We start from the raw sequence: 22,121 nt of genomic DNA on the forward strand, positions 1-22,121 counted from the left end.
CTGTACATATTTTGCTTTAACATGCTTTTGCTATTCAATACATCGTGAGATTCATCCATGTTGATATGTTCAGTTGCACTTCATTCTTTTTCATTGCTGCATAGTATTCCATTATATGATTATATTATCTATCCATTCCATTGCTACTGGACATTTGGGCTGTTTCCAATTTTTGTGCTTCTACAAATCCTGCTGCTATAAACTTTCTGCCACATGTCTCCTTGTGCCGCTGTGTAAGAGAATCTCTAAGAATAATGCTAAGAGGTGGAATTGAGGAGTTCACAGGGTGAACTTCTTCAGCTTTATTAGATAATACCCAAATGTTTTTCCACATTGATGTAGTCTAGCTAGTAATGTATTAGAATTCTGGTTATTCCACTGTATCACCAACTTTTGATTTAGGCTCTAGCCATCTTTCTCCTGAGTTTGTTAAGTTGAAGGTGGGCTTAATGTCCTTTCCTGTGTCTAATATTCATGGCTTGCCTTTTTATTCTCTTGCTGTCTTCTGCATCTTCCTCTCTGGCTACCATCAGATTAAAAGACAGGCATCTACATGGGCACAATGAAAGGGTAGCGTGAACATGTCATGTCTAAGTTCTGGTGCTGCTTTGTCTATGCAGACACATTTTTTTTTTCCCCCGGATGTCCTGTGCTCAGGTTGGCTACCAAAATATGCAGCTCAAAATAAAAGAAAAAAAATCAGAAATGTATTCTTTCAGCGCCTTGACTCACCCACAGTGGCTCAGGATAAGAAGTGACTAAATAAAATAAACCGATTCTAACTTCTGTCATGGATTTGCAGGCAAGCCCTAGAACGTGTGGGAGAAGAACCTGAATCTTTTTCCAACACAGGACCAGTCCCCTCAGTTCCATTACTTTTTTATTGAAACAACAAGGAAGGGAAGTTATTTAGCAGTTGCTTTGCTGTGAGTCTCCCCAGTAAATTAAAAAAAAATGTAATTGGCAAATATTACTCACCCAGTTCCATAGCTAGCATTTCTCACATCTGTTTTATAATATTCTTCTCACTGCCATGACTTTATTCATTTCCTAGTGCTTGACACAGAAACCACAAAGAATTACTTAAAAAGAAAAACACAGATTTTATACAAACCAATAAAAAAAAAAAAGTACAGCATTTTAGGAACACTAAACAGAATGATGGCTACCCCACATGGTGTTTTAGTAAAAGGCACACGTTTTAAAAGCTGCTCTTCAAGAACACTCTAGGGAGAAAATTGGAACTATTGTAACAATATAGTCAATAAAATACATTTAAAAAAAGCAAAACCAACCAATGAATAAATAAGTGGAACAGCAAAAAAAAAAAAAGAACACTCTAAATATGTGTTTTAAGTTATTGTTGTTGTTGTTTAAAATGTTTTGCCTTTTACAAGAGCCTCCTTAGCTGGTCTTAACTAGGCTCCATCCCCTTCCATCTACCCTCCTCTCTGTGCTTTTTCCAAAATGCGAGTCTGGTCGTGTTTTCCCCCTCATTTAGAGCCTTCCACTGGCGCTCTGCTCCCTACAGAATAAAATTCAGACTCTACTAGAATAGTGAAGAGGTTTGATCTGGCCTCGGCTTCCTTCCCCAACCTGAACTCTCAGCTACCTTTTTCTCAATTAGAATTTTTTTGGGAAAAAAAAAAAAAAAAACACCTTATAATTTTCCAAACACACCTGCTGTTTTATCAGCCAGCAATTTCCGCAGGACGCTCTCCCTATTCCACAATAGGCCCTTTCTGCTCCTCAGATAACCTGGAAAACCTCCACTGGCTTTTCAAAAGTAAGCTCCAGCATCACCTCTAGGAAGCCCTCCTCCCAGAATACCTCCTTCTCTGCAGCTCTGGTTTAACTTTCCCTTTGCAGGGACCACATTGGAGTTTCTTTTAACTCATTCGTTGCCTTCCTCCCTTGTTTGACACTGAGCTCTCTAAGGACAGGAATAATGTATGATTCCTGTTGTAGCAAACCCCTTAGCACAGCTCCTAGCACTCAGAAAATGTTCAGTGAATTAATATTAAAATCAAATTGGCCCCTGCCTCATGCCTATACCCTTCTTGTTATGTATGTGTGTGTGTAGGCGTGTGTGTGTTTTAATACTACAGTTCTCAAGGGATGCTATTGCCGCTCACCAGTTGTACACACCACAGTGTCTTCTAGGAAATAGATGAGACATGTGGAGATAATGAATAGTTCAGAACTGTCCCCTCCAAACTAAAGCTTGCATTGTTTATGTCAGCTGAAGACTATTTCCTTCTGCGTCACGTAAAAGGAATAGGGGAAATATTCGGGGAAACCAATTTATGGAAGGTGTTGTAAAACTTTCATTATCTCAGGGACTTCTAAAAAATTGAATTCTTGGTATTTGGATTATTTTCCTTTTCTTAAGAAAGGACACAGCTTGCTTCCTGAAAACAAAGGAAATAATAAACAATAGCAGCTCCCAATTTTACTCTGATTATTTGCCAAGTGTCCTCTTAGTTCCTGCGGTTCTTTTTCATTAGAGAAGACTTATTAGCATAAAAAGAATGCTTCTAAATTAAGCTACCCAAATATGCACTTAGCTAAGACTCAGGGAGCTAATCTATTGTATTATTTAAAATATAAATTGGATAGCAGAGGTAGAACAGCCAGGCAATGGTGCCTAATTCTCTCTTAGCTGTTGAGTAATTTTTAAAAATCTATTGAAATTTAACAGAGACCCTTTCATTATGGGAAGGGAATAAATACTAAGAAGTTTAACATTTAAAGTATTATCACACATGGAAGATGGGTTTTAAACATTAATACTGCTTGAGGAACAAAGAGGGAATTGGGTTTGCTTTTCAAACAGTAGCTGTCCTGTTGTTTCATTGGAAGTGTAACCAGCGTCACAGAATTTCTTGTGGGAATGTCACACAGAGCCAAAGAGTTAACCAGGTGGAGGGTAGAGCGGGTTAGAGCAATGCACAGCGGGAAGAAACAAAATGAAGTTCTGTTAGGATTGTCACCTAGACCAAGGGCCCTGTTTTCTGTTCCACACAGTCTTTGCTTTGGTAGTAAAAACTGTGTGCCTTGTTTTCTTTCAACAAATGTTGTCATGAAAATGCTGTGCCGTTGGCATGTGTTGTATTTTTAAATTCCTGGAACTTGGAGACATTTCAGGGTCCCGAGTCCCCTTAGGCTGTGGGTCAGGAACACAGTTAAATCTAGGTACCCTGTCCAGTCAACTGTCCCAAACAGACCAGCCCTGGAGTGCCCCAAGGGCTCTGACACCACCAGGTGCCCGTGACAGTGGTGGTGTGGTCTTGAAACAATTATTGCCAATTATAATGGAACTAAGTGGGGACGACGCAGGATTGGGCACAGGAGACAGGACCTTCGGTCTTCCTGCCAATATTTGAAACCTGGCTCTTCTGATTTCCTGAGCCCGGGTTCCAGAAAAGTTTTGGACCTTATGATTTACCCATTTGGGTGGACGTTTCTCTGATCTATTTTGAGAAAAAGAAAGAATGCCCAAATATGTCATCTTTCCTCAGCAGTCCGAGGGTGAACAAGGTTGGGAGGGAGGGGGAAACGCTGATCTGTAGTTTGTCCATTTCCACGGTGGCATCACTCCCGCGTGGCTGAGTTCAACCTACCCACGTGATGTCACTCACTGTGGAGAGGGGCAGCGATGTGCGCAGGTGTGGACACCCCAGCACAGCACTGCCAGAGCCATCCTGCGTGGCTGTTTGCAGGAAATAAAATCCGAACAGGTTGGTTGGCCCTTCTTTCAGTATCAACCAGAAGACAGTGAGTGAGCCGGGATCTGAGTCCTCACAACACCCCTGGTTGAGAGCATTCGCTGCTGTAACCTCTGCCCTCTCTCTTCCCCACTCCTGTCTCCCAGAAGAAGCCCACAGATGTAGATCAGAAAGCTAGATAGTGAGTAAGGGCAATTAACGAACTGGATTGTGCTTTTCGTCCTCTTGTAGATGTCAAATATAAAACGGGACATGGAGGAAGTGAGGGTTCGATTACTTTTTAATTGCACTACATCCTTTTGTTGTAAAGTGGGTTCTTAAAAGGGAAGGAGAAGACAGAACAGCTTTCTCTCATTCTGCAGAGACAAGTAAGGTCTGGCTTGCTTGACTTTTATGTGTGGGGAGGAGAGGGCATTTGGCATTGCAGGTGGGGTTAGGGGGTGGAAGGAAAGAACGGGGCGGATCATGGCATTGGCAGGCCTAAGGGATAAAACTCGCTCTCGTCCATTAAGTCGAGCACATTGGCAGACGTTGGAGCTCAAATTCAATCTGCTTTCTTACTTTAATTGGGACCTTTCCCAGGGGAAGGAGGGACTCATCACATGGAAATAGAAGACGCCTGGAAGAGAAATAGTCCCCCTCCTGAAGAATATATATTCATAATCCTTTCTTTCTGAAAAAGTACAGCAGTGATTATGTGTTGATGAATCTTGTAACTTATGCTCTTCCCCCACTGTCAAAGGGAAAAAACACTCCTTTGATCATCAAAAGTCAGATAATAAGAGTATGAGGACCACTGCTTGAGTGCTTATTATTTGTCCGTATGGAGCATGGTTCAGGCTTAATACATATTTGTGGACTGAATGCCACATAACATTGTATGTGCACTATCTCTTTGAATCCTCACCAAAAGTCAAATGTTCTTAGAGTGACCAACCGTCCTGGACTATCTTTTTCGTTTTTTAGCACTGCAACTTCTATGTTCCTAAAAGCCCCTCAGGCCTAGGCAAACTGGGACAACTGGTCACCTGAATTTTAACACGATTTTATAGACGAGAAAGTAGAGGCAGTGACGTCATTGTGCCAAAGTCACAGAGCTGGGCTTAAAGCCAGACTGCCGAACCCTGAGTTCACGCTCTTCTCCACCCACGAGGCTGAATCGCATCTTCTTATGAAGTGGGTTGGTTTGACACACGCTACTGGGTCCTAATCAGGCATGAAATCCTAAACTACAATATTGCTGCTATTGATTCAGTAAGATGGTACCCCTAAGAAGCCCTTGGGGGGCTTTAAGGCAGTGCCAAAAGTACACATCGCCTGCTCTAAGAACGTGTACTCCTGAGAAGGCTGCAGCTAGGCGGGCTAAAACAACCGCCCCCTCCTATTCAGTAACTGTTTGCTACGCTAGTAGTTACGGCTGGAAATCCGAAAGCGTTTGCCCTGGGTGTGAACGATGGGCTTCCATTTCTGCTTTCTTGTTTGTTGTTGTTCAGAAGCAAATTGCCTCATTCTTTGTTAGGAGGCGCCTACTAACAAGCTTGGGCTTGCTGTTTATTCTCCTTCCCAAGAACCTTTTCTTCGTAGCGTATTTTTTATTTGAGTGCATATTTATTTTATCGCTATGTCTGCGTAGTTTCTGAAAGCTAAAAGGTAAGATTTCACAAATGGTGAATGGAATAAGAAAATAGTAAAAGGACCTAGAGTAAGTCAGAAACCATAACAAACAAGGTTTGGTGTCTTTATCATTCCGTCAGGGCAAACGGGAACTAGCAATCTATCCTATTTTGCCTCCCCGACACCCCCTCCCCTCCAGCTGCTACTCCCACCTACCTCTTTTCTTCCTTCTTGGTTAATACTGACACCCCTTGCAAACCTGTCCATGTCAGGAGCCTGAAATGGGGAGGGTGTGTGTGTGCATCTTAGGGGGTTGCTTCCACTTCAACTTTGCATCTAATTGATCACCGATTTCACTGCTTCCAGCCCAGCATCCCTCTTTTCCTTCCCCTTCTCACTGTCTGTCCTATGAGTCTACATCAATTTTCACCTGGACAGCTAGTCTCCCAGTTTGCCCCCAGATCATTCCCTTTCGATCACCTCCGTCTGCACATATTCAGCCGCCTTTCTGTAACGCAAATCTGAGCCTGTCAGTACCCTGGCCATATAGAACCCTCTACTCTAGGATGGGCCCAGAGCAGGCAAACCATAGAGACGGAAGGCAGATCAGTGACTGCCAGGGACTGGCAGGGGGAGGAGAGTGGAAGTGGTGGTTGATGAGTGTGGGGTTTCCTTTGAGATGATGAAAACCTTCTGCAACGAGATAGCGCTGATGGTCGCACAGCATTGTGAGTGTACCAAATGTGACGGGACGGTGCATTGTAAAATGGTTAGAATGGTCATTTTATTTTGCATCATGTGTATTTTAACACACACACAAATCCTACAGGATAAGGTCCATGCATCTCAGTGGCATGTCATATGGGCTTTACCTGTTCACCTCCCTCTGTTTTCCCTCTATCCCTCCATAAAAGGAGCCATTTGCAGGTAGAGGTGCAGGCGCGTGCTGTGAGTCCCATGCCCCACACTCGTGCATGCAGTTTCTTCTGTCTGCAATGCTCCCCCCGCCCAGCCACCCCCCACTATCTGTCCAGTGATCTGCTGCTCCTCCAAGACCCCAAGCAACCCCAACACATCCACATCCACGCGCCCCTTGTGAATTTTCCTCTATGTTTTGTCCCCTAAGAAGCCACAACTGGGAAATCCACATTTCTAGTTCCGGAGAGAATTGTTAAAAATTTACAATTTTTAACAAAGTGAATTGAGGTTTTAACGTGTTTTCTATACCTTTTTAAAACTCAGACACATTTGTAACCCGCTGGAACATCGGGAATACGTGAGTCCAGCGGTTCCGGCTCGAGTGTGGAAACAGCCCAAATATACAGTTCCTGGCAATGAGGCCATTCCTGCCCAGGGAGCCTTGCGATTAATTTTGTCATATTTAAATATGTGATCACAGCCCTGCCACATTCTGCTGCAGAAGGAGTGGCCCCTGACTGTGGGTGGTGAACGGCGTGGCTATGAATGAGGGGACGGTGTATTTTTCTGCACTCACAAAATTATTTTTGAGGTTAACACTGGTAAAATGCTGTGTGGGAACCTGTCGGAGAACATACTTTGAGAATTCGTGGCAAGTGAAAAAGACTTTGCTCCTGAACGCGCATTCCCTTCCAATCTGAACAACGTCCTTATAATGGCTTCTGGATATTACATGTGGCAGCTCAGAATTGGAGTGGGGTCAGGCAGGTCCCTGAGAATAAGAACTATAATACCAGCCAAGTCATCTCTCTTGGACCATGTGATTATCAGGGCATAAAAGGCACGTGTATGAGTGTGCGTGTCTGTGTGTGTGTGTGTGTGTGTGTGTGTGTGTGTATGTGTGTGCGCACGCGCAAATACCAGGAGAGCAGATGGCCAGGAAGAAATACACTAAGGTGAAGTCACGAGGAAGTGTTAACAGAATTTCTATTTGTAGCCTCCCTTGAAGCAAATGGGGAATTGCCTGATTAGTCACAAGGTAGAAAAACCTCTTCTAAACAGCTGTCCTCAAAGAGCATCAGCATTACCTTGGAATTGTTAGAAATGCAAATTCTTCGGCCTTGCCCCAGACCTTCAGAATTGGACCCTGTATGGATAGGGCCCAGCTGTCCATCTGAACAACCTCAGGTTTTAAACGACTTCCTTAAACCAAGATCTCTGATGCTAACGTGGGAACACAATATTCAAGGCTAGTTGATACAAGCATCTGGATGCTGGATTTTGAATAAGGATACTTGTTAGAAGAAGAATGACAATGACTAATATTTCTTGTGGATCATCCCAGGCCAGGCATTGTGCTAAGTGTTCTGTGGACATTATTTTGTTAATTTCTCACACAATTCACAACTATTGCCAGTGATAATTCTTCTTTCCCGATTGTATAGCTAAAAAAGAGAAGGCACAGTTTGCTGAGCCTGGAGTCATGCTCCTGAGCTCTGACTGCCCCCGGCTTCCCCTGAGCCTGGGCCATAAAACTCTGTGCCGTCCCCCCATTAGCTGTGGCTCTGGTCCTAGAGACAGGATGACCTTAACTCGGGTATTCCATTTATTGCTGTGCAAGAGCATTGCTGCCAAACTCATTTCCAGTTGAAACAGCTGGGTTTTGTCACAAACATAACTTTGTTGTGTCCTCAGCTGAGCTGCAGTTGTATAAAAATCACTCATCGGTTTTCTGCAAAGGCCAGAGAGTTGGATGGGAATTTACAGGAAGAGAATTCTAGCCTGGGAGTGCGGGGGGAGCAACAGTTTTCCTTGAAAGTCATCTGCAGGAGCTCCTGTCACACATCTGTTTACTTTCAGCCTGCGACAAAAAGTGGGACATGTTGGGTTTCCAGATGCAAGCCGGAACACCGACGGTAGAGGGGCTCTGTGGTCATTGCATGGGGCACAGGTGACGGTCGAGGAAGAGTAGCATAAGGCGGGTGTTTTCCATTGTGTGTGAGGAGTAAATCCCATCTCACATCTGTCACAGGGGTCTAGTTCCCTCCCCTCCCTCGGTGGGTTATTTAAAGGTGGCTGAAGTGTTCTGTTCTGTGACTAAGCTGCAAAGTTTGGTCCAAGAGTAAAGAATTATTGTATAAGGACAACGGTTTGATGAAAAACACTGGTGTTTGCATCAGAAGCCGAGGTTCTTGCTAATTCAATCACTTAAAGTTGTGTGACTCGGACAAGTCACAGAATAGTTCCAAAGAGCGCCGTCACCTTGACACTCTTGCCCTGATGTGAGTGTGCTCCGCCTTTGTGCCTGTACACTTGGAGACCTGAGCTGCAAAGGACAACTCACCTAGTCTCGTGGGTCCCACCTACCACACAGCAAGGTCGTGTGTAAGATGGTGAGTGTTGGGGGGGGTCATATAATTAGTGTACTATGCGACTTATTTGTATTTTTTTCTGCCTCAGTCCCCTGCAGGCAGAACTAGGTACAATGAGCCCAACCCCTTATGAAAGGGCCTGTCAAAGCGATGCTCAGTGGCGGGTTGTGATTCAGCAGCTACAAGTTACAGATCCTTGTCCTGCATGTGTTCCCTCACTTCATCCGCTGCTGACCCCTACCTGGTCATCACGTGCCACAGGACATCACGGGCCGTGCTGACCTCTCTCACATCTGGCCTCACGAAACTCAGTGTCAGTCCTGTCCCTTTGGAATTGCACCCCGAAGGCCTCCCTTTTCCTCTCCTTGGGACACTTGCTGACATGAGAGGCTTTGAGTGCGGAGACTGGTTTTGTCAGTGGGTAGCCTAGTGCCAAGGCGGACCCCTTGTAGGTCCACGTGCGTGTCTGAACTCACCTCAGCTAGATGTCTTAAGAATGTTTTATATATCCTGAGAGGGGCCACAGGTGTCCGCTGTCATTCAAACTTGGTGAGTCTACACGTAAGTCTAGCTCATGTCATTGTGTGTTCATTCTGCACACAGTTTGGGGGGGAAGTGTACTGATATCGTTGTATGACTTTGAAATGTGTCCAAAAGGTAAGATGAATTAATATACAAAGAGAGGGCTCTGTATGTAAGAAAATGAATAAAGTGGGGGCTCATGGGTGAATCTAAATGATGTCTATATGAAAATCAAAGTTGCTCTATGTTTAAAATTTTTCATAGTGAAATGCTGGGAAAAATCTATGCTGCTCAAAAAAAAAGGCCTCTCAAAATTTCAGGTAGCAAGGGTTTTTTGTTTGTTGTTGTTTTATTTTATTTTTTGTTTATTAATGGCAAAGGCTAACATAGAAAGTACAGCTCAGTGTGAGGGCCAAGTGGACCAGCTAATTGAAGGGTAGAATTGAATAAATTCCTCCACCCAGTTGCAGGTGGAGTTAACCTCCGGCCTAACCAGGTAAGAATTATAGGACAGCATAGGGGAGCAGACAGCTCCCTCCAAAGAGGAAAAAGACAAGAAGGAATTTTCCACTTTTATACAAGTTAATAATAAACCCAACTTTGTGAAAATTACATAACTCTACAATCTCAAAACTTTCCTACCTTAAGATACCTATTATTAAAGCTGTCAAAAGCAAAACATTGACATATCCAAAGGCATGAATTGATAAAATATGTTCTGTATTCATGCAAGCTTTCAGAATACTTTAATCTGAATTAAAGCTTTCAATAAATAAATAAGCATGAAAAGAAAAAGAAAGAAGAAAACAATAGAACATGCATTTCTCAAAATTTCAATTTTTCTTTTCTTTTTCTTCTTTAAGGTCATTGTTCGAGGTGGAGGACACTCTTTGCCCCATGACCAGCCTCTGAGAGCTTTTGACATGATAAATCGATTCATTTATGACAAAGGATGGGATCCTTATGATGGATGAGCTACTTTCCTCAAAAAGAATGTCAGGGGTTTGAATCTTTGAAAATTAAATTTTCAAAATGGAAAATGTCATATAAATAAGAAAATGATTTTTTCTTCTCTCTGCAAAATGTGGCTCATCAATAAAAATCACCCTTGAAATTACAAGTGTGGTTCTTTTTTGCAGGGAGAGATGGTTCATCACGAAATTACATTTAAGAAAATGTGGTGCCTGAGTGAGAATTACACTTTTTAACTTAAAAGGTGGAAAGAGTGGATTCTGAGACCCCATTAAGATAGGGATGGATAAATGGGATGCTGAGGCCTTGAATAGGAATTTTGAATCCCTCCCAAGATTCTGTGAAAAGCACAGTGAATGAATAGAGCTGTAACAACATCTTGTTCTATAAATAGTAGAATTTTGTCAGACCGTACATTGGCAGGTGTTTAGTAAATGTTATTGTATAAGAATAGCTCAATTACCACACTAAAGGAACCAGTGAAGTTGTAACTGTGGTGGCGAAGAGACTCTGGAATGTAGAAAATCTTAACATGAAAGGTAATCTGAAATTCTTGGAAATAGAAATCTCAGATATAAAAGTAATGATGTACCAACTGATGATAAGCAGAGGCTCTTAGTCAGAAAACATACTGAATCTCTGCCTTTTCTCTCTTTCTTTCTTTCTTTCTTTCTTTCTTTACTTGTTGGTTCATTTGAAGGATACACATTTATCCAACAGCCTGCATGCCACATTAGTCATGAGCTGTTTTTAATTCTGGTTGTAGATTCTGTACTTCTTTTAGCCAAATAAACAATGACCTAATTTTGTATAATTGATGAAATACCAAAAAAAAAAAAAATTGTTTGAGATAATCTGGCATCAAAATACATATATTTGTAAATATGCATTAAACATTAGTTAATTTCCAATTAAACTCTTCCATCTTGGCATATCTTTCCTATTTACTCATCATGTGCTCATATCTTTGAAATTCTACAGTGTGTTTGGCTTTTTTCCCCATCATTACCCTTTCATGTTGTCCCAGGTGGGTCACACAAACACTGATTGTTTTCGGATAAGTCACTTCTTTGTAATCGCCTACCAAAGTCTCAGAGAAGATAGCCAGAAGAGGAAATTGCTGGGGTCCGCATGTCATTTTACAAGGACCCCATGAAATGATATAGTCAGTCTTCGTTGTTTGTGGAGTGCATGTATGCATTTACCTACCCACTGAAAAGTTATCTGTAATCCCCAAATCAATACTTGGGGTCACCAAGGAACACGTGCAGAGTGACAAAAATGTTGAGTCACCCATGTGCACGTTGTCAGCTGAGGGCAGCTGACATGGCAGCTCTCCTATTGGGAATATGTCCTTTTTTGGTCTGTTCAGTGCCACATTTATCACATTTGTGCTTTTTGTAGGTGACTTTGCTGTAGAAGGGTCTCCGAAGCATGGAGCTGAAATGCTGTCTAGTGGCTGAAAATGCAAAAAGTCTGGGATGTGCCTTATGAAAAAAACATATTAGTTAATCTTCCTGTTTGGCACAAGTTATAATGCTGTTGGCCATGAGTTCCATGATAATGAGTCAATATATATTAAATGTCTTCTTTAAGTGGAAATACACATAAAACATAGTTTTGTATTGACTGTTGATAAAAATGTTGTGACCGGAGGCTAGTAGGAACCATATCCTGTATTTTCCCTAAAAGCAATGGTTCAGAATTCTTTAATTCAGTGTTTGCAGGGATGTTATAGAAAAGAACTATAGGGAACAAAGAGAATCGATTTTATTTATTAAACACAGAGTAGGGCAACACAAAACAATAGCTCCGTAAATGGAAGTCATTGACGTTGTCATTTTCATCATCTCTTTGTCCCAGACCCTAGGATGGGGGGGTGGTGTTGTGTGGGGGTCACCTTGCCAGGCTTTCCCAGAGCAACCTTGGCTGACTCCCCTAAGGGTACGGCCCTGTGAGCACTGAATCTGGCAGGTATTTTACTTTAAAGAAGTCAAAGAAAAACGACTAAAGAAAAACAAGTTTTTGAGTTTAGCTGGAGAGAGTCCTTTGTGTAGAAATCTCCAAGTGGGGTGTATACTCCCTATGAGATGCTCAGGACAATCCTGCCTTGGCCCAGCCATGAGACAGATTTTTCACATGGCTGCTGTTACTGTAAGCAGACAACTTACACAAACAGTGGGAGTTGTAAGGGGAAGGGAGGAGGCACCTTCCAGGATTCTGGGTCCAGTTTATTGCCAAGAATTGCAATTTACATGCCTATAGGATGTTGTTATCAGTGTGACTAATTTCATAAACAAAGCCTTCAAAAAGGATCTCTCTGAGATTTCGCCATGCGATGGAACGAGCAGGTACGTCTCCGGTACCACGCAGGCAATCTCAGGGCAATGTATTTAAAGGAGTTATAGAACCCAGGAATGAGTTGTTCATTCTCTTTTTGACAGAAGAGCTGTCATCTTCTGTCTTGGTAAGTGGCTGTTGTTAGTATGTCATCTAGCACATATTTTTTAGAAAAGTAAACACACTATCTGTCCTTTCAAGGTAAAAGTGATACTTTAACAATTAGTGAGAAAGTAGTTTCTATATATATAATTTTATTGTTGTTCAAAATGAATCCACAGCAAGAGCATTTGAAAACAAATGTTTAGCTATGTTTCCACCTATTGTATGCATATTACAAAAAACACCTTAAGCCAGGGAAAATGTCAACAAACATCTTTGCATGAAAGATAGGTGGGATAGAAAAATGAGTTGGGGAGTTCATAAAGTTCAGCAAATGTGGTATTTCTTCCATTTGGATCCACATAGCTCTGTAGGGTGTCTCTTTCAGCTCTGATGGAATCTGAAACCAAGTGTCAAAATAAAGTGAACATAGAACCAAGCATATGAATTGGTATTTCACAAAAGGGTAACCAAAGGTTTTCCGAACATGACTAAGCATATTCAACCCACTTATCCTATCAAAAATATTAACAGTCATATTTTAGAAAGCACAATACTTTGTACTACAAAAAACAAATGCAACTTTAAAAGAATTAAGTATTTAAAATTTTACCTCTATTTTATCCCTTTACAGTTTCTATTTTGGTATTTCATAATAAAAAATATTATTAGTGGCATGATTATACTTTATAAATGAATAATTAATTCGGTACTTGAGGTACACCTTCAGCAATTTTCTAATGATAAGGTTGATGGCATAAAAGTTTAGAGAACACAGTTTGAGAGGACAAAAAGTCTAAATTTAAGTGGCCTTAAATTTTGTGCTAACAATATAGTGTGCTTTCATTTAGAAGGGAGGAAGGAGGAAGTAAGGAAAGGAGATTAGGGAGACACAAATTTTGTGAAGAATAGTGTTCTTAGAAAGGTGAATAAGAAACTAGTAACCATAGAGAGAAAGCACTGGGTGTTATAGGCATAGAGAAAGGAGACTTAATTTTCAAAGTATATTTTGATTTTTATATAATTTTGTGCTTATATTTTATACAATTATATATGTAAATAAATAAAATTATATACATAATTTCATATATATATATATATCATCGGCAGCCGTCCGTCTCAAGAGACGATGGCGTAGCTTCTTGAGAGTCTATCTGCACCAGATATATATATATATCTGGCCCCAGAATCTCAGAGAAAGAGCTGCTCTCTGTATCATTTTGCTGTGGAAGCAGAACCTGGAGGACAGGCCCTGATGGACCAAAGCTGCTTGGCAGAATGCCCTAAGGAGAACGTTTGGGTTCCTTGGGCAGTGGGACAGTGGAGAGGTGAGGATGGCAGAAATATGAGAAGAGGGGTCAGAGCAGGTAAGAGAGGAAGAGTCTGACCACATGTTGGCCGATGCCAGAGAAATTTAGAATTCTGCAGAGTCTGGTATTAGAAACGATGTCAGCACTGGTCTGCCTGCCTTCACTGCACAGAGAGTGGGACAGGAAGCAGGGAGAGTTGTCACTGCACTGTGCTGAGGTCAGGGACAGTGAGCTGATTTGACCCTGGGGTTGCAACTGAGGAATAGAAGTCTTTCTACTGCAATGGGCTGTCTGCTGGGAGGCCCATGGAGAAGGTCTAGAAGGCTCAGCCTGGAACTCTCAGAGGCTGTTTCCACGCAGGGTTTGTTTCGGGTGTAGATACCCAATTCTGTGAAATCAGAGGTAATAATAATAGCTATCCTTTTTAAGACCCTAAAACACACCAGATGTCCACCAAACATCACCAGGTAGATGCTTTTCCCATTTCACAAATGAGGTCATGAACTTCATAGGCATAACGAGACTTGCCTGGGTTTCTACAGCCAAGGGCAGGGCCAGTTCCTGTTCAAACCCAGGTGTCTCTCCTTAAACCCCATCCTCTTCCCTCAGAGGAAGCTTGCTGCCTCCTGATCCCGAAGCTCCTTCTCACCTGATGACATCAGTGGGTCAGTACCAGTGCCCCCATCTGAAGTTTGGGTGTGTGGCATTGTTAAAAATGCGCTTCATTTTGATAGTTGTATAAACCACATTCTTGGAAACTTCTAGAGGCAGTATCTGCTCCACCCAGGAGGAACTAATTTAAATTGGAAGTGTAATTCTCTGGAAAGTACTAAGAGCTTTCTTTTAATTATTTATGTGACATTCCAAAGTCATTTATTCTCATGCCACCAAAAACCTGATCCGTAAGGCCAGAAACCAAGCACTGAGACCCGGTGACCGACTGCTTGACTTGAGCCCCGATTTACTTTGGAAGATCCAGCATTCTCTTCCTTTGTGTGAATGGCAGGACCCCCAGCTACTGTGACTGCTGATGACACATGGGCCACGGCTGTGTCCATCTCTGTGCCGTGGAAGCCTCTGGTTCTAAGCTCAGAAACTGCCTCCTTCTCCACAGCGAGTCACTGGGGGCTCACCGTGGGCCGACCAGGCCAGCCGCAAAGATGACTGTTCAGCTCCAGCATCACCCCGGGCCTTGGTGCCGGGGATGAAGGCAGCTCCCTGCGCAGATGCCCTGACTTTTTCTTGTGCACTATAATGGTTATTCCTATCGTATCATTGTGAAGATCTTTAAACCATTCAGAGTACCACCCTGAAAGTGATGGATTTTGTTGCCAGTAAGACACTGAAACCTAGGAACTGAAGGCAGGCCGTGGTCATTTATATCTGCGCGACCCCGAGGAAAGACATCTGTTCAATCGTTTTAAAGGGATTTTTGGCAACTTCAGGCGTGTGACGTGGAGCTTTCGGCATCCCCCTGGGCTCCGTGCGCTGGAGGCCAGGCCAGGCCTCTGGCTGCTCTTCAACTGGAATTCACAGGAAAATGTGTTGCATCCAGCCAGATCCTTTGGGTTAATGTCAAAGTTTTTCTTACGTCTTTAATTTGCAAATTGTCCATTACAAACATTAAGTGAAAAACCCCTCTCCCTCACCACCCCCACTCAATCGCACACCATACCCAGTCACTGATAACTCATGCCAGGCTAAGGGAGGGTGGGTTACCTTGAACTCAGGACCACTAAGACTGCACCTAACGGGGAGAGGAAATTACCCTCCCCCAAACACCCCCCGGGGGTTGTTACTAAGAAGAAAGAGGGCTTGGATGACACCAGGCTGTGGAGAGCCGATAAACATTCACCGTATTCAGAAGTCAGGTTCAGTAGAGATCAAAGCCAGCCTCCACAGTTAGACACGCAGCACGAACACACATCAGTAATCTCCCTAATTTCCCAATGAATATTTATAATCAGAACTCATGTATACATCTAGTAATTTTCACGGGCATTTTATGTCTTCTCACATGAATAAAAGGGGATAAAGGAAGAAGAGCCTGCGAGAATTGAGGCGAGGGCGGGGAGAGTGTTGTGTAAAGAGAATAGGAAAACGCAGATACCCATGTGGGCACTATGAGCAGGAAGCCCCTGGATCCCTGGCCCCACCATGGTTACCATCTTACACAAGGATGGGCCACACTGACCCTCCTATGTGACGAGACTTCTTCTTGGTGCTAACGGTACAGAGACAGATGCAGCCCACTCCCCTGCCCCTGAGACCCTCTCATGGGGGGAGGGTGTGTGTGAAGGGAAAGTGGGTGTAAATAACTGTGACCCCAGAGCGCTGCCTGCTTTCATGGAGGAAGGGACAAAGCACTCTGAGAGAAGAGAGTAACGACACCAGGGAGAAGGGATTTTCCAAACCGAGGACCGAGGTGGAAGGCTGGAGACTTTCCACAGACAAAGCCTGGCCCTGACCAAGGCCTGGAGCCCAGGCAAAAGTGGGAGTGGGAGGGGGGTTGTGAGGCTCTAAGCACCCCCTGTGTCAGCCTTCTCTCCTCTTACGTTTACCCTCCTACCTCTGGTAGTTCAATTATTTTGTTGCAGGATCTGAATTCTCAAGCGATTACCAGAAACGTCTGTAATGAAGTAGGACTGACTCACATCCAACTGATTTGAATAAACCCCGTCCAGCCATGTTTTAGTTTCTCCATCTTGTCTCTGTGGAGTCAAGGAAATATCTAGAAGGCTGTCTTTCTGTAAGTCCGTCCATCAAGTGGCTTTGGTGGCATGTGGAATGGTGTTTCTTTATTAACTTTCCACATGCTATACAGGGACGTATTGCGACAGCTGTCACTCACCAATTTCCCACCTCCCCTAGGAAAAGAAACATTCTTTAAGGAGGTCACTTTGGAACGCTCCCATAGTGTGACTCACTGGAAGGAAATGTCAAAGGCTTTGGGGCAAAAATAAACAAATGTGAAAAAGATGTAGATTTTATTTTTAAAATGACTTGGAGTGATAGCACCCTGGAAATTGAAGCTGATCTTGGACAAGATGGAGGGACTAGTGGAGAGGGATTTTTGTTTAGTCAAATGAGGTAGTTTCTTGGGGGTGAAATTTCACCAGAATGTATTCTGCTTGGTAGAGCCGTGAGGGACAGAGGACAAGGGAGCTGTAATGAGACATGACTCCCTCAAATGAGCTCCTTCTGTCCCTGAAAGATCTTCACATGTGTTAATCGAAAGCCTAAGAACAGCTCTTTAAGAAGTCCAGTTTCTTACATAGTAAGAAATGCAGTTCTCTTTTGACCTCATAAGTAAACCACGCACCACATTGCTTTGCTTCTAGAATGTGTTATTCCCTTGCTGGCTGGTCAGAGAGAAGAGAAAGGTGGACCAGCCCAGGGATTATACAGTTCTGAACCGCAATTCCAAATTTTCTGTGATTTCTAACTCTTCAGGGGAAATTTTTTTTTCTCTGCTTGGACTGGAGTAGATTAAGAAGAGTTGATAGCTGCCCTGACTGGTGTGGCTCAGTTGGTTGGACGTCATCCTGCAAAGCAAAAGGTCGGGCCACGTGCCCGGGTTATGGGTTCGGTCCCCTGTTGGGGTGCATGCAAGAAACAACCAATAGAAGTTTCCCTCTCACATTGATGTTTCTCTCCCTTTCTTCTCCCTCTCTTCCTCTCTCTCTAAAAATAAATAAAAATTACAAAAGAAAGTTGATAGTCACACTCAATTTGGCAACATGACAAGGACAAGAAAAAAGAATTCAGCAATCCAGCGTTGTTAGGATACACCCACTTAGGAAAACTGATAACAGGTGCTTTAAAAATACACGTGCTGGCAGTTTCCGTGGAACGGTCTCTCGTGAAGCGTGAAGATGCAGAAGTTGCGTTCTCTTCCGCTTCTCATTCCACACAAAGCTTGGAATTCCTGACAGAGGTGCCATTTCATAAAAACAAGAGATCCCATCCAGAGAGACAAGGGAGGCTTGGGAAAGCCCCGAAGGAGGAAAACAGAGATGCATTCCTGAATCACTGGGAGATACCAGGTGGTGCGCGGCCCAGAGAGAATGAAGGGTTGTAGGCGCCCACCCGTCTCCCCAGCTCCAGCTGTAGACGCAATAACAGCCTTGAAGCCTCCAGTGCCTCGGGTCTTCGTGAGGAGAAGCTTGATGAGCAGTTTCTCCCCCTGAGCCCGAAACCGCTGAGGGCAAAACGACTTCACAGTAGGATGGAGAGCAGGTGATAATGAGCTGCGCCGGGGACAGGAGTTCAACACCAGGATGTGCAGCGTGGGAGCTGGGAATGATGGCTAGGAAATGTTGCTATTTTCCCGTGCTTACTAGGTTCAATAGATTCTGGCCGCTTAATAAATTTCTAAAACACAAAATGCCAATGGATGGCATAATAATAGGTAAGGAAGAGATCATGTACTAGCAGAAAACAGAGAGAACGATAAAATTCAGATATGCCCCAACCTAGATAGGCAATTTAAAGTGTATTTCTTCTCACAGCTGCCTGGACAGGTTTCAGAAAACCAGCATCAAAGCGCTCTGTATTTATTGGAGAGAAAACTGGAGGTTGCGTGGGTCTGCTCTTTTGTTCCCGGGACTTGACTCTTCCTGTTTTCCAGCGCAGCTGTTTCAAACTGTGTTCGCTCTCAAGCTCCAGTGTGGGGCAGCGGCTGCTCCCCTCACTCCTGGCAAGTAGCCTCGCCTCCGACTTACTGAGACAAAGCAAGCCGACACTGGATCTCTCCATTTTCCTCCTGCACCCCAACATACTGAGGCAGCATCATTACCTGTGACCGGGGAGGTCATGACCTCTCTTCTGAGCTTCCTGCCCACAGCTCCCACCTTCCTGATGGAAATTCAAATCCATCATGATCAGACCGGCCATCTCTCCCCCAAACCAGCAGCTTCGCTTGGATCTCCCTTGCCTTCTGAGAACACCCCGTTCTCACCGCCACCATCATTCCCTTGCCCTCATCTTCAACCAGGGTTCAAATCCTGTTTGTTCCGCTTCAGCAATATCTTTCATATCTCTCCTCTCCTTTTCCTCCCCGCTTCTAGCCTTCCCATCACTAGTCACAACCATCAAGCCATCCTAGACTGGGTTGCTATTTCATTTTCTGACGCACAACTCTGTCTACGATACTCTCTATGACCCAATGGCTGCCAAGTTAACGTCAAAACACCTGGCTTTGAAGGCTTCTCACAAACTGACTCCAGTCTACGTTTGGGGGTCTTCTTTTCCCACTGCTCAAACACACCCAGTCAGATGAGATGATTTGCCCTATACTCTCTCTGTTTTCCCTTGGCTCAAGCTTCTTTCCATCCAGCTCTCTTGAAATGAAAGACTGGCCAGCCTTCCAGGCTCACGCGAAGTGCAAGATGCCTTACGCTTTCCTCTGCCTGGGTTTCTCTCTGTCCACCTCTGCCTCCGCAGAGCTGCTGCCTTCTCTGCATTTTCTGTCTCACTTCTGCAACACACAGTCTGACCTTGTAGCAGTTATTTGAAGTTTTCCTTCTTTGTTCCCCATTTGAGCAGATAGCTGACTTCGTGTCACTTGGGTCAAGCAGATAAGCGACAGGGTGAGAGGCAGAAGGATTCTAGCCTTTATTTTCAGAAAGCAAGAAGCCCAAGGGGAGGATAGGGTTGGAGGAAAGCTTAGTGACTTGGAAAAACAGGGTAGAAACACTGATTTGGGGCAGAAGCTAGTGCTGTGGGTGATGTCTTCCTGGCAGGAGCCATGCTGGGGCAAAACCCCAGAGAAGAAGATCTTTTGTGTGGAGCACCTGGGAACCAAGGCCAAAGGCACTTGCATTTTCAGCCTTGCCCAGAAGCAGCAGTTGGCCGCTAGGAATGAAGGCACAAGGGGGACAGACACAATGTGATGGGCTGATTAGCAGAGGGTCTCCTCCAAAGCCCTTGTCACTGCATAAGACTCTTGGAACCTTGACACAGTCCTCTGGTAGGGCAGGGGCTGGGGGGTGGAGAGCAGAACATAACTGAGATGAAATTCCCCACTGGCCCAGCAGGGTAGGGTGCAGAATAAAAAAATTATTGTAGAAAATAGATACTATATTTATTATCATCTGAATTTGTGGATTGATATTCATTCTTGTTATATTTAAGTAGACATATTACTTTGCCCTTGAGGAAGAGGACCTGACTTCAAGTTAATATTGACTGCGTGCCTACTGTGTGCCCGGTACTGTTCTAGATCGTAGAGATACAGCAACGAACAAGAATGAAGACCCCTCTTCAAAGACATCACATTCTGGTGGAAAGGCAGTGTTCAGCCACATACATACCTTTTGGGTATTGGTTTAATATGATTTCAAACCTATTTATGTATGACTTAAGTAAAGTTGTTTTAATCCACTTGTCGATGATGAAGCAAAAAAAAGTGACTTAGATATAGGTATGAAGTAAATTGGTTTGTGTCTGGATGTCACTATTCCACATGTGTTGTCGTTGAGAAGGAGTCAGCAGCTCGGGAGGGGCCCCACTGGGGGTCGGGGACTTCTCAATAAGAACATATAGAGAGGCAGCTATGATAAGGGCACATTTAGACTATAAATACTAACAGTTTGTGACAATTTGAGAGTTTTGGTTTGAGTGAGGTGATTGTTCGTGAACCTAAAAACTGTCCAAAGGCCCTTGAGACATTTGCTCCCACGGTGGCCAAGGGGATTCTTGGTCAGTAGTGATGTGGGACTGTGCACTGGTCTCGGGTGCAGCTCAGCCCTCCCACGGACGCTGGCGTTTAGTTCCCTAGCAACAGGCTATGGCAACACGGGACTTTTACTTTTGCATGGACAGCTGGAAATCAGCTGTGGTCGGTTACTGTCTCTCCAGAGTGCCTGCTGATATAAAAAGGTACACTTTATATTAAATTTTGCCTTTACTCCTTCACCTTGCTTTGCCTGGAACACTAATGTGATTAATCTGCCATTTGTTTGGACTATGTTATTTCTTTATTTGGTTTTCTTTGAAGAAGAGCTATTATCCTATATGCTGTTGGCTTGTGAAATTATTATAATTCTCACAGTAAACCTGTGCTAAATAAATTGCTGGCAAAGGGAGAATCGGTCTCTGAATACAACTTTTGCTGCCTCCCCCCAAACAAACAACACAAAACAGTATTTTTAGAGATACCTGGGGACAGGTGCCATAAAGAAAATCAAAGCAGGGAACCAAACTGCTTTGGGAGGTGAGGTCTGATGACATCGGTCGCCAGGGAAGGCCTTCCAGACAGGCTGGCCTCCGCGCAGCGTCTGAGCAGGGGCAGGAAGGGGCCTCGCCTGTGCTTGAGTCTGTGCGCTATGAACACTACAGGCCCAGTGAGGGGCCCAGGCCCTGGGAAGGGAATCAAAGCTCAGCAGCTCAGTGATGTGATCCAGGACGAGACTCCGGTGATCTCCGAACCATGGGAGGCAAACTTTCAAGGTAAAGACCGGGCATTAGCTCAGCTTCACTTTCCCCGCAGGGTAACAAACACACAGTACGTGCTCAGAACGTATTTCTGGACCAAAGAATGGATCCAACCTGGGTATTTATGCCACACTATGAAATAACAGTTAACACATAAAAATATGAATATTTCAAACACAGAGTAGCCCAGAAGCCCTTAACAGATAGAACCACTTTGAAACTTTTCATACAAATCTTTCTAGTCCTTTATTGTTTGCAGATTCTATTTCGTTTTCACGTTTGAGACAATGCGAAGTCCTGTTTCCTTCACTCAATCACATTGCAGTTTTTAACATCATTCCTTAACCCACTGAGATGCAGGGTATTTGTAAGTGGTTTCAGCATCTTCAGAAGAATGATCACCAGCTAACTGATGCTTTCAAAGGCCACAGGAGAAGCCCAGGAGCCACTGAATTTTATGAGGAGCGGGATCCCTGGGCCACCAACCCCTGCAGACTGTCACAGAGAATAGCATGCTGACCCACTAGCCCCTGCTGGTCCTGGCGCGGGGTGCCAAAGTCTGCTCTCTAACACAGGGAAATGTCCTTGCTTCACAAGGCACAGGGGTTGGTCCTCAGTAGCAAGATGTGCCTATGACATTCTCCCCTCTCCACGTGGGCTTGAGGCGCTGGAACGTTGCCTAGGGAGGCATTTTGTTCCTCTTCAGCCTCTGCTTTTACCACGAGTAGCGGCTGCCAGCTCCCCCTAATTCTTCCTCTGGGTAAATGAGTCAGTGCCTCCAACAGTGGCTTCTTGAAGGAGCCGGA

General features: G+C 43.9%; 1 protein-coding gene across 1 annotated transcript in view; it reads left to right on the forward strand.

Annotated features, from left to right (window-relative positions):
- Nucleotides 1–10,268, forward strand: part of CPVL (carboxypeptidase vitellogenic like) — a 105,630-nt gene extending 95,362 nt beyond the window's left edge. The window contains exon 13 of the mRNA XM_090287792.1: nucleotides 10,018–10,268. Coding sequence (XP_090143918.1) covers nucleotides 10,018–10,128 — 111 coding nt within the window. The 3' untranslated portion in view covers nucleotides 10,129–10,268. The remainder of the gene's footprint in view (nucleotides 1–10,017) is intronic.
- The last annotated feature ends 11,853 nt before the right edge of the window (nucleotides 10,269–22,121 follow it).

Source organism: Furipterus horrens, unplaced genomic scaffold (genome assembly GCF_987537825.1).
Source record: "Furipterus horrens unplaced genomic scaffold, mFurHor1.1.pri manual_scaffold_9, whole genome shotgun sequence".
NCBI lineage: Eukaryota > Metazoa > Chordata > Mammalia > Chiroptera > Furipteridae > Furipterus > Furipterus horrens.